Raw genomic sequence first — 18,061 nt, forward strand, 5'->3', positions numbered from 1 at the left:
ATGGAAAAGATGGAAGCAAGAACCTGTGTACCTTTCAGTCTTTAATCTTTCTTTCTGTCCTTCATCAGTTATTCTGACTTGAGTGTTTTCACAAGGAGCCAACAGAACCCCATCTTCCTTGACATCTGCTAATGTTTTGGGGGGCCTACCTTCTTCTCCAGCTGTTTGTTCCATTTCAAGGAAGAATTCCTTTTCTAATTCAGAATTTGACTGTTTAATAAGGGACATTTGATCTACTCCAGGCAAATACTCCTCTGGGAAAACCCCCGCAATATTTTCCTGTGCTATGGCATTATTTCGTAAGCAACTTTCTGGGGTCTCTTTGGTGTGTAACAAGAGTAGGTGTTCAGCCACACTGCTGGTCTCTTTGCTCTCAATAGTCATGGGTTCCGCAGCTTGTGTTTCCAGAGGTGTAGTAAGGCTTATACGTCCTGTGCCATGAACTGGAATGGTCTCTTTCTCCTCTGCCACTGGGAATTTATCATCTCCTGCAGCAAAATCCATCTTCAAACTTACTTTCTCTTCACTAGTGCTTTGTAAATAGATTCCATCACGTGCCTGTTGTTGCTCTCTATCTGCGGCCTTGGCCAACAAATGGTTCATTTCCACAGTTTCGGAAAAAGACAGAGTGCAATGTGGGAATATCTTGGGATCTATCCCAGAGGTTATGCCTTGTTCCAAACTTCCAACATTAATTGCGTGAACATTTTCTTTCCCACTTAGATTCGGGGACTGGTGTTTCTCAATGTCATATCTTGATCTTAAAATATCCTCTTCAGCTGTTGTGCCAGAATGCATGGAATTAGAAGTATGCTTATTGGTTTCAGGTATTACATCTTCAAGACAATGTATGCTCTCAGCACATAAGTTTGCTTTAGTTTGAATAACGGGTAATCGATTATCTTCACTAAGGCTACTGTTTGCAGTCCCAGTATCAACAGCAGAATTTTCCTTCCCCATCTTATCAACAAATGCATTTTCTTTGCCTATATTTGTTTCATCTGCATACAATGGCTGTTCAATGCCAGGGCTGAAATCCAATAATGTTTTTTCATCATTCTCAATGCCAAGTTCCTGAGAGGTCAGTTCCACAGTTTCTTGGGCTGAAATACACTCTGTGGGAATCAGTAGATCAGTGGATTCCTTGATCTCTGCAGGAAATGTTTGCTGTTGTTCGTTTTCAAAATCCACTGATATTCCCTTCAGTATCGCTTCTTCAGGTTTCTGAACTGTTAATATCAGCGTAGTGTTTTCTGAGACTGTTCTTTCTCCGTCTATCTCAAGCTTGCTCAGATCGTCATCAAGCACATTTTCTTTTAGCTCGATGCCAGTGATTTCATTCTCGTCACCTTCAGGAGCGGAAGCCGACATATAATCATCCTCATTGGATGGTTCGTGAATCTGCAAGTTGGGTGGCAAATTTATTGTTTCTGAGATTGGAGCAATTTCTGTACAGGTCTTGGATTTGAGTGCATTCATTTCCGAGGTGTTGTCTCCCATTTCATTGTTCCAGTTTTGCTGCTCAGTATTCCAACTGACATTTGGTAACTTCTCCCGAACGCCCATTTTATCCTTTATGGGAGGGCTGGAACGTGACACTTTGGTGGTGTCTGGATATGAATTATTTTCCACGGAATCATCATCCTTTCTGCCTTCTGCAAGCGTTCCTCTGTTACCTTCCTTCTGTTGATCACAACTGGAAACTATCAGTTCAGATTTGTCAGAATCTTGAGCTACCGTTGCCAACTTCATACTTTCAGGGTTTATAATATTTTCCACAGCACTCTGTGAGCTGTGCACAGATTTTCCATGAACTCTGTCCACGTTACCAACACAGCTGCATACCATCTGCAGCTGGCTACTTATAATCGATATCTCGTTCACAGGAGTCTGAGTGCCAGGGATCAGATTGATGGTTTCTGGAATGAAATTATTTGTCCTGTCAACCTGGGCGTTGTCCAAGGTTTCAGATTGATGTTCACCAACCAAGCCTTTCACAGTCTCTGGCAAAATAGCTGCTTTAGGTTCCTGTGCACAAGGTGCTGATTGCTTATCCATTGCGACTTCAGCGTCTTTTAGACTTGCTTCTGACACCTCCACGTTTACTTCCTCAAGATTTTCTTCTGAATTATTTTTGACCATGGGTTCTTCATTTAGATCCTTACAGTCGTTTATTGTCTCTTGTTCTTTCCCTTCGTGTTTCTGAGAGTCGTCTGTCAACTGTTGCGTTCCTGTGTGAACAACACCCTCAATAGTTGTCCGACAGGTCCAAGGATTGTCTTCACTGTTTTTCATGACGTCAACACCAATTTCCCATTGTTCATTAACAACTGCCAGTGGAATGTCTTCCAGTGTGTCTGGGTAGTGTTCAGTGACACTCGAAGGAACGATATTTTCTTTAACTATATGAGGTTGACAAAGGTCTTCCTCACTTGCTTTTACATTTGCCTCTTCGATACATATTTGTTGCTGTTCATTAATGAAGCCAGGTAATATTTTTATCACTTCTGGTGTATCATGATTCTCAACAGTGGGAATCAATTCTTTAGTTTCCAGGAGGGCATCCAATGTGATCAGTTGGAAATTGTGTTCATCTTCTAAACAAACTTTCTCTGTCATTTCTTCACTGCATTTCTTGAACCCCAGCATCTCTTCCTCTGGCTGCTCCATGTGGTGATTTTCTGAGCCAGCTGGGACTTCCATGGTCAGGGCAGATATATTTTCAGTAACACCCATAAGACAGCACACTTCATCCTCACAGATGCTTGCTTCTGTTGGACCAGAGTGGGCCTGTGGTTGTTCGTCAATGAGCCCCAGTGATGTAGCAGGATCTTCAGATTGCAGGGGAATGGAAGGTTTCTGTACCAATGTGATGAATTCTGTGAGAGAGGCTGTCATGTCCACTTGAACACTGCTCATACGTTCAACAAAATTATTCACCTTTGCTGCATTTTCACATGTTTGCTGACGTTCAACATCAAAATCAGAGTTAATCACTTCATCCTTCAATACTTCTGTGCTGGAATAATGATCCTTCAGTTCGGTGGTTGTCGAGTCTGGAACATCGTCTTCATCCATTTGAAAACCACCTACATTTTCTTCATTCTGGTCATCGTCTATTCCTCTTGTGGATACTTCTTGTTTTCCACTAACATGTAAATTCAGAATGTTCTCCTTTATTTTAATCGCACTGGGATCCTGAAGGGATGTCATTGATGCTGCTGCTTTTGGCTTCAAGCGACTTTCATCGTTTTCATCGAGGCTTTGAAAGCAAGATGCACCATCTCCTGTCACTTCCTGTTTACTTTTGTCATCCGCGGACTGATGTTCATTGCTGAATCCAGTCACTGTCTCTTCCAGATTTGTGGAATCAGCATCCTTGCTGCTGGCTGGTGTGTTCAACACTTCTGGGGCTGAAACGTTTGCAGCTTCAGTTGAAAGATTTTGTTCACTGGCTTCAAAGAACCTTTCTTCCATCACACTTTCTGCCGGCTGTGTGTTCAGCCATGGCAATGTAATGCTTTGTTCCTCTACATTAGGATGCTCAAAGTCAATTGGTAATTTTATGGCCAGTGGAGGAATAACGTTTTCCACTGATATTTGGGGTTGCTCTGAATTATTTTTGGAAAGTCCATCATTGAGTTCAGTGCCAGAGATTTCTTGCTGCTCTGGAGAATAGCAAGTGCCCTCTGACACCTCTGCTTTGGTTGTAATAACCTCAAGATTCAGTGCTAATCCTCCACTTATTGACAAGGCTATATCGTCAGGACCTTCCTGCGGGCCCTCAGAATCCCCTTGCTGTTTTTCATTGCAGGATTGTGGTTTTTCACCAGTGAACGCCAATAATGCTTCATTCAGCCCGATGCCATCAGGATGCTGAGAGGCAGACTGCAATTCCATTCCTTCTGCCATGGTACCATCAGTCTGAAAGTTGCACGCTTCCACTATAGAAGTATTTTTTTCTATTTCCCCTTCCGTGATCTCCTCCTTATCACAATAATTTAAAGTCAGCTTTTCATTTTCGGTTGCTATTGAACCAGTGTTCTGTGTTGTGGTAGGTACTTCTTCAATACACTGGAACAAACTGGTTTGTGGACCAGCTGGATAACTGTACTGACCGCCTTCCATCACTTCCTTTTGCTGTTCTCGGAGACTAAATACTGTCTCTCCTAATTCATTAGGACTAGGAATCTCCGAGCATGGTGACAGACCCACACCTCTGGTAATAACCTTCTCAGTATCCTTCTGAAGATTCTGCAAGTTTGATTCACAACTCTTTTCAACCATTACCTCATACTGTGGTTCCCACTGTTTGTTGCTGCATCCCATTAATAACTCTTTTTGCTCCTTTGCATTGGGATGAGGTGACAATTCAAAGGCTCGTGGAATTAAAATATCCTCCGCAGGTTCCTGAAGACTCTCCGAATCCATTTTAAAGAGGGTTTCTTTCATCGCACTTTCACAAATGTATTGTTGTTCAGGAGCACAAGTCGCGATCGGCCCTTCCCTCACTGGAACATCCTGAGGATTCACTGCCGTCTCTGTTCTTGCTGACGGCATTATATCTGCCGGGTCCTCCTGGATTCTGCGCACATTTGCCTTATCGTCTTTTTGCTGCTCCTCGTCGATGAAAATTGGTCGTGGCTCTCCACTACATTGTGGTGAGGAGTCCTCCACCCCTGGGCCAGCAGCCGGTTGAGAGACTGGCACTGTGTTCACTCCTTCCAGAACCACACCTTGCCCATCAGTCCCAGACCTCCACTCTCCTCCCACGGGCTTTGCCTTGTGTTCTTCCTCTGCTCCTCGCTGTGAATTACCATGGCTGCTTAAACAGGACTGCTCCTCTTTTGTGTCTGTTGAGTCAGTAATTTGAAGAGGAAGTGGTAAGTACCCCATTTCTGGCAACAAGGTACTTTCCATTGTAGCTGGAGGGCTGCATTCATTTTCTTCAGCCACCTCTTCTGGTTTTTCATTCCTACATGTCTGCTCGGTGCTGACAGACTCCAACAACTCTTCCACTTCAGCTGCAGCCGGCAAGTATGAGCCAGTTGGCAACTGCAAGGCTGCTGGGATTATAATATTCTTTATCATCTGAATGTTGCTCTGATCTTCTCGACAGAATGTTTCTACAGTGCACGCTGGTGTTTGTTCTGTGAAAGGACTGAAATCTGATAGTTTCTCTTCTGTTGCCTCCGTTGAATCACGGCCTTGAAAGCTGAGCTGTAAATCCCTGCCTTCTGGAAAGTTGGAACTTTCCAACCTTGCCTGCAGATTACATTGTTGCTCTTCAGAATGCGGCTCTACCTTCTTGCTGCCAGATGTTTGCTGATTATCAGTGGCAGATAACTGTGCCTCTTTCTCTGTAACGGTGCCAGGAATTTGTGAGCTGGCTGTTACCTCCCCATCAACAATCCCTTTGGAAAAGTTTTCTATTGGCACACATTTGCCTGTCTGCTTCTGCTCAATATCAGGATCCAATGCCTCGTTTATACCCATCGTGTCAGGAGTCGGGGTGCTTGGGGTCAACTCAAGCATGGCCAGGCACATCTCGTTTTCTATATCCACGTCCTTTTGCACGCACATCTCCTCACAAAATTCATTTTTTGTCTCACTTGAGCTTGCTTGCTCTTCATGAGAAGAGTTTAGATTCAGTACATCTCCTTTTACCTCGAGTTGAACAAAGTCCTGTGAGGTAAAAGGCAGTCCCATTCTAAGTGACGGAAGGCCATTTTCCTGACCGGGTTCAAGACTACTCTCAGATCTGCCGCCTCGCTCTGCTGCACTGCAGGCTTGCTGGTTGTTTTGGAAACCTTCTGATACTTCTTTCAATTTATCTAGGTCCAAGTTCTGACAGTGTGCCAGCTCATTCATTTCTGGAATATAATATTTTTCCATGTCAATCTGCACATTGGGTAACATTTCTTCAGGAGCCATTGCTGGCTTCTCACTTGCTTGTGTTTGTTGGCTGCTGTCAAAGCTGAAATCCAATGGTTCACTTAGGGGGTTCTCCGAAGGAGCATTCCGAATGCTCGGTTCTGATCTGGTTTCCTTCAGGTTCCACACCTTGTCTTCATGTTCATTTTCCTTTGAGTCACTGGAATCTGTTTGCGGTGTGCTAATGAAAACAAATCCTTTCTCCTCCAATGCTGCGAGGTTTTGTGGGATGATTTGAAATGCAAGACTGGCCAAATCTCCTTCAGGAGAAATTATTTTTGCCTGCTGCTCCCATATCTGACCTCGCTCGCTGTCGCAACAGAGCGTTAAGGGCTCGTTATGGATCGCAGGCAGTACTGTGGATTCTGCAATGCTCTCCATCCTTGTTGCAAAGTCAAAGGCATTTTCAGGCAAAATATTTTCCTGTTCTTTAGTATCTGTCTTCGGCTGTTTGTCATTGACTGGCAACAATATAAAATTCAGATCAGAAGCATCAAAATCTGATGCGCAGATGGAAAGTAATTCCATTTTTGCAGAACCTCCCTGGCCTCCAGTGCCATCCAGAAGACTGCAATCATTTTCTTTACTCTCATAAGATTGATGTTGTTCCATATCACGACTCAAACTCAGTTCATTCCTGTTCAATGCTACTCCGTCTGATGAATTTGGGGCATAGTCTGAGGCTGGTGCGGAGCCTTCACTTTGTTTAATGCTGACCTCCGGCAGAATATACGTCTCCTCTAGTGCAGAGACCAGTTCTGCAGTCAGCTGCACACTTTCAGCTTCGGCTTGAGAATGATTGCCATCACCGCAACCTGCAATTGACACATTCTCAGCGTGTTTTTCTAAGCTTGCTGGTGTCACATACTTTGGGTCTTGGATTTCCATCATTAACAGATTGCTGTGGCCATCTGTGCCTTTTGTACAATGTTGCCCTGTGATGGATTCTTTGCATCCTGGGGTTGGCAACACTAGGCCAGACTTAATCTCTTGGGCAGGTAACTGATCTCCCCCAACTGTGCCCTGTGGGAAAGGATATGTGCTCTGCTCATCTGCTTCATCCAGCTGCTCACCATAATGCAATAGATCTGACAATGTATCCTCAGCTTCAATTACAACAGTCTTTCCTTCTTCTGATAAATAACTGTTTTTCAGGCTTTGACCAGTACCTGTTGCCCAAACACTTTTTGTCTCGTTGACTGCATCATTTGCTTTCAATTCATCTTTTTCAAACACAGTGTCTTCCAGTAAAGAGCACAAGCTGTCCTTATTTTCAGCTACTATTGGGAACTTTGGATCTGCTGTGATTTGTAGGTTTGCTTTTTCGCCACATTGTGATGGTGAGTCCTTTTGTCCAACTACAATTTCTTCAGATGTTGAACTGTAATCATTTTCAGCATCCGTTTCAGGACACTCAGCATCCTTATCTCCTATTTCGGGGCTGTTAATGGTGGAAAAGTTTGACAATTACACACTGAAATACCAATATAAAGTTTGACGTGCAAATAGGTGGTAGTTCATTCCATCTACATGCAGTGGATTTAACGTGCTGAAGCCAGGCACTGCATGCGTTGAGTGATTAGTTCAATATTAAGTTAACAACTCCCTCGCTATCATAAACAGCCTAACTGTACAGTTCTGTTTGCTCTGTCTTGGCTGTCAGAATCAGACAATTAATATCAATGGTCTTGCAGAAAAGCTGAAAAATACCACATCAAGGAATCTGGTAATTCAACATTAACATGATCCCGAAGTAATTTTTTGGCAACATGCGATATGTAACTTCTTTCTCTTCTCTTCCAGCTGCTGCTCCCTCATTCTCTTTTCTTCCAGTAAAAACAACAATGTGAAGAAGGAAAAGACTACATTGAATATTTTGCACTGTAAGCAAAAATGGCTGAACTGAAAGAAGGAAAATCTTACCTTCCCTCTTGCTATAAATGACAGCTGGTGTGCCCAGTGTTTCCAGCTATTTGTGTTTTTGTTTGAGATTTCTGGGAAAGATCGTACTTTACTTTTTGATATTCTGTATTATTTTTAACAGATCTAGTATCTAAGGAAGGATTGGTAAGAAGAAGCCTCTTCCAACCACAAAAGTCTCATTGGAACTTTATCAATCCCTGGCGGTTCATCATATGCATAATTCTTTCTATCACACCAACCCTGATAATTGGCAGAAACAGGGCAGAAATCTGGAAATCCTGGAAATAGAGATGTCCTGCTATTTTAATGGCATCCTTTGTTTTGTTTCTTGGTTAAAAGTCTCGCTGGTTGCCAGGAGGGACACCCAGTAGAATAAGATCATGGCCCCCAGGGCAAATAGAAGGAAGCTGGTCCAGTGAAAGGTTCTTTGACTAAAGAGGGGGAAGGGGGGGGGGGGGGGGGGGGGTAGAGATTCAAAGTTGTAATCAAACAATACAAAGGGTCTTTGCAGGGAGTAGTTATTTTTTGGGCTGTCACAGCCTGTGGAGATGGTGAACTGATGGCAAGTAAATCAACCAGTGCTTTCAAAGTGGAATTGCACTGGCATTTGAGGAAAATGTGCAGGAACATAGGATTGATGGGATTGTTCTACTAGATATAGATTAGTTGGCCCAAATGGCCTTCCTCTGTGCTGGAAGATTCTAGGATGCAATCTTGGCCATGGGGAAAGAATGTGCAGAAAGCGGAGAAGTGTTTGTAAAAGATTGTAGGAAGAACAATAAAGGTAACTTTCATAAAAGAGATCAGGACAGAGGGAGGAGTGGAAAAATCATGCACAGAGGTAGGAATGAGCAGATTGCTTCAGTAGGAAGAGGCAGGGGTTGCCACAAATATACCTTGAAGGAGGCAGGAGATGACACTGCTCCTAGTGCAGACTCATACACAATGTTTTAAAAGGCATAAAACCAAGACAAAGGTGTTGGAAGCACTTAGCCGATCAAGTAACATCCATGGGGAGAGAAATGAGAGTTAACATTTCAGGTCGTGAACCCAGAGGAGAATCATGATCCATCATATAAATCTTGAACCTAAATAAACGCAAGCAACATCAATCACACATTTACAAGGGTCCTGGGTTTATTTATTTGCAGCAAAATATTGCTCCAACTCTCAATCCAAAATAAAGCAAATTTGATTTTTTTTTAAATCTCAGATTTTAATTTAATGAAATAATTTGTGCGTGAAATTCACTTCTAAAAAGAAAACATTTTACCAGACCAGTGAAGCTTGATTTGGTAACATTTTGATCCTTTTTGCACGTAACTGCAGTGCTTCCAAATCCCTGTAAAAGCCAGACTCCAACATTTAATTTTATTTAGGATTCCATCAGCAGTCTGATATCCCATTACATATAATAATAAAGTATCAGAAGAGACGCAGGCAAACTACATAATCACACACGTGCTCACACAACCAGGGATTTGATGACAGGTTTTAGTTTTAGAACTCGTATCCATCCCTCACAATCCTTTTCAGCATGGAAAGTTAGTAACAAGCTTATCATGTCTGTTATTCGATGGAATATCTAACTGTCCTCTGCCATATTTTGCATTGGGTTATGCTTTCACGATTTTTTTGTCTAATTTATAGTCCTGTAGGTCTGTGTCCAAGATGGCTGCCGTGAAGAGAGAGCGAACGCTGGTGCGCTTTGACTGCCGCTGCTCTCTCTTCACACTGTGTTTTTGATTTTCTGTTTTTGGATTGAATTCTGTTTTTAATTTGTGTCTCTGTGATGTCTTTATTACTTGTTATATTCCGATTATATGTTATTCCGATTACTATGTAAGGTGTCCTTGAGATGTCTGAAAGGCGCCCATTAAATAAAATTTATTATTATTATTATTAAACTCATACTGTATAATATTAACCATATAATCATGTCAGATACTTTGAAGGTGAAGTTCCCTCAAATTATCCTGCCTTACAATCTGCCCAATTTTATTTTATTTTCTTCAAAATACAAGATAATCAAGTGGCGCCAGTTAAAATATGTCAATTCCCTGTAGCCAATTTCCCACCAATGGGCACAGTTTGTTCCTTAAAATTAAAATCTGGAACACCGTTGTGAAAAATCGATTTGTATCATTTTGGATTTGGAGATTAAACAATGTGCCATGATGTGAATGTAAATACACATTCCCTGGTTAACCACAAAGCTTAATTAGGGTCTCAACCCAAAACATCACCCATTCCTTCTCTCCAGATATGCTGCCTGTCCCGCTGAGTTACTCCAGCATTTTGTGTGTCAAACATCATTTGATACCACTTCAATTCATTCAAAACCATGGCCTATATAATGAAGACGACAGAGTGCTAATTTTCCACTGTACACGTCCCTGTAAATGTTCTTAGGATAGAGGTAGATCAGTATATTCAATACTGAAATCAATATATTTTTAAACACTTAGATGATCAAGAAGGAGCTAAAGGATCAGGCAGGAAAGAGAACTTCAGATTGAGCATCAGGCCATCTCATTGAATAGCAGAAGACACAAAGTGTTGGAGTAACTCAATGGGTCACGCAGCACCTCTGGAGGACATTGATGGGTGATGTTTTCAGTCGGGACCATTTCTCAGACTCACATCACGATCCATCAATGTTCTCCAGAGATGCTGCTCCATCTCCCGAGGATACCTTCTCCAGACACAAGAAGAGTCTGAAGAAAGGTTTCGACCTGAAACATTATCTATCCCTGTTCTCCAGAGATGCTGCCAGTCCCGCCATGTTACTCCAGCACTTTGTGTCTTTTATTGCGAACCAGTATCTGCAGTTCCTGTTTCTTCATTGAATAGCAGGAACATGCACAAGGGGCCACATGACCTATTTATTCTTTTTGTATTCATATTTTCCATTAGAAATGGTTTGCATTTCAGTTTCTGAGTTACCAGAATTCGAGAGGAGGCAGTTCAGAATGGAGTCGATACACTAGCTCCATTTGAAATGATGTGGTACATTGGATGACAGATCAGCATCATTTCCAACACACTTGGAACCACCATGATCTGTTGAGGTAGGGATTGGGAGCAGATATATTGTGGTACTTTGTGCATTGTTGTCGGTGGGCCACGGTCCATTAAGACAACAAAATGGACCATGGTCCTTTCCTTTGCCAATTATAGTAACATTTCTACAGTCAAGGTCAATATAATAATAAGATTTTCAAAGACTTCCCAATGCGTGGTCCTGACAAATTTGGGTGGCTGGAATTCATAGCTTTTTAGTGCCAGTACATCAGCAACAGCTTTATTTCCCTACCCATCCCCCTCCCCACCAACTTACAACAATGTTAGGAATCTGGATTCATGCTGCCATTTTGTGCCAATGCCGTGGTCTTAATTCCCAGTCTATGAGGTTAGCTGTCTGATGAGCTGAAGGGATTCTGTAACCAAGTGATCTAATGTAATTCCTAATTAAATATTTACGTGCAGCTTTTGCTCTCAGCTCAATTCCCATTGGAAGCCCTTATTCTTGTTATTTCCAGTTCAGTATTTATATTCCAAAAATTGTGTTTTATGGCATCCTACTAGCCAAACACATACATCAAATATAACTGAATGTTCTTTCTCCTGAAATAGTTGTGAATTCCCTTATAAAAAAGGGCTGTAGCCAATCCAACTATGATTTCAGCACACAACCTAAGATAACGATGCAGAATAGCACTGAAATGTTGGTGCCACCATATTTCAGTTGAAAGGCTAAGTTATTCAGGTGAACATTAATGAGTGTGTAAAGTGTTCTGGCCAACAACTGTGGGCGGCACAGTGGAGCAGGTGGTAGACCTTATGGGCGTTATGGGGTGGAGGCAGGAGAATGGGGTTAGGAGGGAGAGATAATTCAGCTATGATTGAATGGCAGAGTAGGCTTGATGGGCCGAATGGTCGAATTCTGCTCCTTTAACTTATGACCAGCTGCCTCACTGTTTTTGCTGCCAGAAACCTGGGTTCATTCCTGGCCTTGGGTGCTGTCTGTGTGGAATTTGCAGTCGTCCTGTAACTGCAAGGGTTTCCTCTGGGGCTTCTGTTCCCTCCTACTTCGCAAAGACATGCAAGCGTACAGGTTAATTGTCTGTACACTGTCTCTAATGAGCAGGAAATGGATGTGGAAATGGGTAGAGTATAGAACGAGAGTGAATTTGCGATTGACGTTTGGCATGGACTCAAAGGGCTGAATGGCCTATTTCCATGATATATCCTCAAGACTAAACTCGAAACAATGTTCTGCTGACCATCATCTTTAAGAGCAGGTCAAACAATAATTTCCTCACTGGTGTTTGTAGGTCCTGACTGTGTGGAAATTGGTTGCCAGCATCTGCAGCTTTGACATAGTAAAACATACTGGCACTTTCCAGATACATAATCAAACTCGTACAGAATATAGCCACGTTGGTGGATATTACAACTTTCCCAAAAAGATACATTTTAGGGACAGTCATAAAAGAAATGCAGAAGTCAAGGCAACAACCAGAATTACATTTCAAAAATCTAATGCAAATCCTACAAAATAAGACACAGGTATTTGATTGGAGAAAGGCTAACTTTGAGGAGATGCGAAAGGATTTAAAAGGAGTAAATTGGGACATTTTGTTTTATGGGAAAGATGTGGAAGAGAAATTGAGTACATTTAAAGGTGAAATTTTAAGAGTACAGAATCTTTATGTCCCTGTTCGGTTGAAAGGAAATAGTAAAAATCGGAAAGAGCCATGGTTTTCAAGGGAAATTGGACACTTGGTTCGGAAAAAGAGGAAGATCTACAATAATTATAGGCAGCATGGAGTAAATGAGGTGCTTGAGGAGTATAAAGAATGTAAAAAGAATCTTAAGAAATAAATTAGAAAAGCTAAAAGAAGATATGAGGTTGCTTTGGCAAGTAAGGTGAAAGTAAACCCAAAGGGTTTCTACAGCTATATTAATAGCAAAAGGATAACGAGGGATAAAATTGGTCCATTAGAGAGTCAGAGTGGACAGCTATATGCAGAGCCAAAAGAGATGGGGGAGATATTGAACAATTTCTTTTCTTCGGTATTCACCAAGGAGAAGGATATTGAATTATGTGAGGTAAGGGAAACAAGTAGGGTAGCTATGGAAACTATGAGATTCAAAGAAGAGGAAGTACTGACACTTTTGAGAAATATAAAAGTGGATAAGTCTCCAGGTCCGGACAGGATATTCCCTAGGACATTGAGGGAAGTTAGTGTAGAAATAGCAGGGGCTATGACAGAAATATTTCAAATGTCATTAGAAACGGGAATAGTGCCGGAGGATTGGCGTACTGCGCATGTTGTTCCATTGTTTAAAAAGGGGTCTAAGAGTAAACCTAGCAATTATAGACCTGTTAGTTTGACGTCAGTGGTGGGCAAATTAATGGAAAGGATACTTAGAGATAATATATATAAGCATCTGGATAAACAGGGTCTGATTAGGAACAGTCAACATGGATTTGTGCCTGGAAGGTCATGTTTGACTAATCTTCTTGAATTTTTTGAAGAGGTTACTCGGGAAATTGATGAGGGTAAAGCAGTGGATGTTGTATATATGGACTTCAGTAAGGCCCTTTGACAAGGTTCCTCATGGAAGGTTGGTTAAGAAGGTTCAATGGTTGGGTATTAATGGTGGAGTAGCAAGATGGATTCAACAGTGGCTGAATGGGAGATGCCATGAGTGCCAGGGTGGATGGTTGTTTGTCAGGTTGGAGGCCAGTGACTAGTGGGGTGCCACAGGGATCTGTGTTGCGTCCACTGTTGTTTGTCATGTACATCAATGATCTGGATGATGGTGTGGTAAATTGGATTAGTAAGTATGCAGATGATACTAAGATAGGTGGGGTTGTGGATAATGAAGTAGATTTTCAAAGTCTACAGAGAGATTTATGCCAGTTGGAAGAGTGGACTGAAAGATGGCAGATGGAGTTTAATGCTGATAAGTGTGAGGTGCTACATCTTGGCAGGACAAATCAAAATAGGACGCACATGGTAAATGGTAGGGAATTGAAGAATGCAGGTGAACAGAGGGATCTGGGAATAACTGTGCACAGTTCCCTGAAAGTGGAATCTCATGTAGATAGGATGGTAAAGAAAGCTTTTGGTGTGCTGGCCTTTATAAATCAGAGCATTGAGTATAGAAGTTGGGATGTAATGTTAAAATTGTACAAGGCATTGGTGAGGCCAATTCTGGAGTATGGGGTACAATTTTGGTCGCCTAATTATAGGAAGGATGTCAACAAAATAGAAAGAGTACAGAGGAGATTTACTAGAATGTTGCCTGGGTTTCAGCAACTAAGTTACAGAGAAAGGTTGAACAAGTTAGGGCTTTATTCTTTGGAGCGCAGAAGGTTAAGGGGGGGACTTGATAGAGGTCTTCAAAATGATGAGAGGGATAGACAGAGTTGACGTGGATAAGCTTTTCCCACTGAGAGTAGGGAAGATTCAAACAAGGGGATATGACTTGAGAATTAAGGGACAGAAGTTTAGGGGTAACATGAGGGGGAACTTCTTTACTCAGAGAGTGGTGGCTGTGTGGAATGAGCTTCCAGTGAAGGTGGTGGAGGCAGGTTCGTTTTTATCATTTAAAAATAAATTGGATAGTTATATGGACGGGAAAGGAATGGAGGGTTATGGTCTGAGCGCAGGTATATGGGACTAGGGGAGAATACGTGTTCGGCACGGACTAGAAGGGTCAAGATGGCCTGTTTCCGTGCTGTAATTGTTATATGGTTATATGGTTATATGGTATTGAAGAGCCAATAGTCATGAAAGAGATAACGTTGCTTTGAAGAGTAGTTTGGCCTTTAAATTCCCCATTGGTTAAAGAGAACAATTTTAAGGCTATTTGCACTCAATAGGTCAGTCATGTGGTCCAGTATATTTGTACCATAAAGCTAAAAAACTAATAATTGTCGCCTCAGGGGTGCATTAAGCCAGAGGCTACTTGTGTTACTGCACTAAAGAACTGAGGTGCTCCTGTGATTGTGCTCACTAATCAATATTCAATGATGAGCAGACGCTAATGGTGTGATCTACTGAGGGCCGGTGATTAATGCTGTTTACCATGCAGCAGATGTGAAAATGCCTGCTGTGAAAATCTCAATTGCTTAGCTACAAAATTAAATTTCAAACACTTAAGCATCATATTAATGTTCCATATGATTTATTAGAATGGCAGTTAGGATATATATCTACTTGATCTAATCATTTTGCACAGAAAATAATGACCAAATTAGCCACCTAAATCAAACTGCTTTCCATGCATCTGAGTTATATGTAGAACGCCAGCTATTTAATATTACTGATTGTGATTGGAAGGCATTCAGATTGTTATTAGAATAGATAAAAAGTTAAAGGAAGGAACCTGCTTTAATATATGACTCATGTGCTCCAGACATCCCAAACTACCTCACAGTTGATAAATGGCAAGAATGCAAAATATTGAAACAAACAAGACAAATAATAAAACTATATGATTAGAATTTACACATTTTAAGGTGAAGGGGAAAAGATTTAATAGGAATCTGACAGGTGACTTTATATATATTTTTGCATGGAACAAGCTGCCAGAGGAGGTAGTTGAGGCAGGGTCTATCGCAATGTTTCAGAAACAATTAGACAGGTACACGGTTTAGAGGGATATGGGCCAACCGAAGGCAGGTGGGATTAGTGTAGATGGGACATGTTGGTCGGTGAGGGCAAGTTGGGCTGACGGGCCTGTTTACTCTATAACATTTCATTCACAGATATGATTTGACAATAAAAGCTGATTTATAGATTGTGTGTAGGTGAATCAGGAGCCAAACAGCATCAACACAATGTCAATCTTCATCAACACCAAACTGCACTCCCATGCACAGTCCATGATCCAACTCCTGGATGAATATTAACACTGGAGTTGGCTAAACTTTGCCACATTTCAATGTGGAAAGGACAAGCAGCAATTATTCAACCTACACGAGCATCTTAGAGAAAATATTGAGCAATTGAAACAACAATATTGAACAACTTAAGGATGCAGTTACATCATTGTGGGCCAGAGGCCTGTTTCTGTGCTGTACTTCGCCATTTCTATCATCATATTTGGATCACTTCAAAGGCACTCCACATCTCTTGAGTCCAGTGTAGTATGATGTGAGACACCCTCAGGGAGTCACTTCTTACTCATGTGTATGAGAGTACCAGAGGTGGCAGTACAATTAGGGCCTTGGAATGAGATGAACAACAATAACTTGCATTTATATTTTACGTGAAACTGAAGCAAAGGAGAATTTTGAATGGGAGAGAACTTATTGCATCTTCTTGACAACCTCACAGAATGGAAGGAGGTAGAGAAGCAAAGGGCTTTAGGGAGGGAAATTTCAAATTAGAACCTCGATGGCCATGCCTTAAAGGGACAAACATAAAGACCAGTTAGGGGGACAGAAAGTTCAGGAGGTGTACATATAAAAAGGATAAGGACAAGATGTTTAAATCTGCAGATGAGAATTTTAAGACTATAGGTGTCCACAGACCAATGTAAGAAAGAAGGGACAAGACTCAAGAGTGAGAAGTGCAAAGGTGAATACGAGTAGAATTAAATCATTTTCAGAACACAGCGAGCATGTTGCCGGCACTGATGATATCAGTGTAATTGAATCTGGGGGCGATAAAGGCACAGATGGTGGAATTAGTCATTGTCACTTTAATAATCCATTACCACCTTTTATAATATTTTCAGTTTCAATCTCACAATCGAGTTTTTCTTTACGTTAGGTTTATTATCAAGAGTCAAGAGTGTTTTATTGTCATAGGTCCCGAAATGGAACAACAAAATTCTTATTTGCAGCAGCACAGCAGCTATTTAAACTATGCACGCAGGTAGTACTCTGTAAACGTCATAATAGACAACAAAAAAGTATATTAAAAAAATGATAATAGTATATAAAAAAATGATAATAGTGCAAAATAGTACAGAACTGATCACACTGATCTGTTCTGTATTTATTTATGCCTACTATATTCTGCTGTGCTGAAGCAAAGCAAGAATTTCATTGTCCTATCTGGGACACATGACAACTCTCTTGAATCTTGAAGAGAAAAACAATGTCCCCCAAGTCTATGTAGTTCAGAGCTTAATTGGAGGTTGTAGTGTTTAATAGCCTGATTGATGGTTGTTGAGAAAAAGCTGCTTCTGAACCTGGACGTTACAGTTTCCAGGCTCCTATGCCTTCTTCCCAAGCGGCAGGAGTGAAATTAAAGCATGGCCAGGGTGATGTGGGTCTTTGATGATGCTGGCTGCCTTTTCGAGGCAGTAACGACTGTAGACCCCTGTCAAGTGGCGTCAGTTAAAATATGTCATATGGTGGGCAGATCAGTGCACATGATGGACTGGACCGTGTTTACCACTTTTTGCAATCCTCTTCATTCTCGGGCATCCGAGTTGCCAAACCAGGCTGTGACGCAACCTACACTGTATATCTGTAGAAGTTCAGGAGAGTATTAATCGACATTTGTGTTGCGTCACAGCCTCGTGTTGGGTCGAGGTTCGTGTTGAGGTAAGAGCTGGTATGCGCCATAACCAACCTCTAAAAGCACTTCATCACCACAGACATTAGTGCCAGCGGTCGGTAGTCAATGAGGCATGTCACCTTACTTTTCTTGGGTATTATTGATGCCCTTTTAAAGCAGGTGGGAACCTCAGTAATGAAAGGCTGAAGATGTCCGCAAGTGCTGCAGCCAATTGGTCCGCACAGGTTTTAAGAACACGACCAGGTACACCATCAGGTCCAGATGTGTCACGTGTACCAAGGTAGCATGAAAAGCTTTGTTTTGCATGCTGTTGAACCAGATCAAATAATACTATACATTATTATTATTTGCATATACATAAACACTATATATATATGCAATAGACGGAGCATTGGGGAAGGCAGAGAGTGCAGAATATAGTTCTCAGCATTGAATCGCATCAATATCTTAGACAAATTCCAATGTCCATTATGGGGTAGAGGTGAATCAGACAGTATCCAAAGCTTAAGGAAGGACCATTCAGAAGTCTGATAATAGAGGGGAAGAAGCTGTTCCCGAGTCTGATAGTGAGCTTTTTCAAGCTTCTGCACCTTCTGCCAGATGAAATTAGTTGTAGTGCATATCATCATCAACATCATCATCGTTGAGAACAT

General features: G+C 41.6%; 1 protein-coding gene across 13 annotated transcripts in view; it reads right to left on the reverse strand.

The window, feature by feature from the left end:
• Positions 1 to 18,061, reverse strand: part of tacc2 (transforming acidic coiled-coil containing protein 2) — a 225,407-nt gene that overhangs the window by 156,765 nt on the left and 50,581 nt on the right. For all 13 annotated transcript variants that reach the window (XR_004414162.1, XM_033033794.1, XM_033033792.1 and 10 more), the window contains exon 4: positions 32 to 7,375. Coding sequence is in view for 12 of the 13 variants with exons in the window: in XM_033033794.1 (XP_032889685.1) it covers positions 32 to 7,375 (7,344 nt within the window). In the remaining variant the exon portion in view is untranslated. The remainder of the gene's footprint in view (positions 1 to 31; positions 7,376 to 18,061) is intronic.

The sequence above is a fragment of the Amblyraja radiata genome, chromosome 15 (genome assembly GCF_010909765.2).
Source record: "Amblyraja radiata isolate CabotCenter1 chromosome 15, sAmbRad1.1.pri, whole genome shotgun sequence".
NCBI lineage: Eukaryota > Metazoa > Chordata > Chondrichthyes > Rajiformes > Rajidae > Amblyraja > Amblyraja radiata.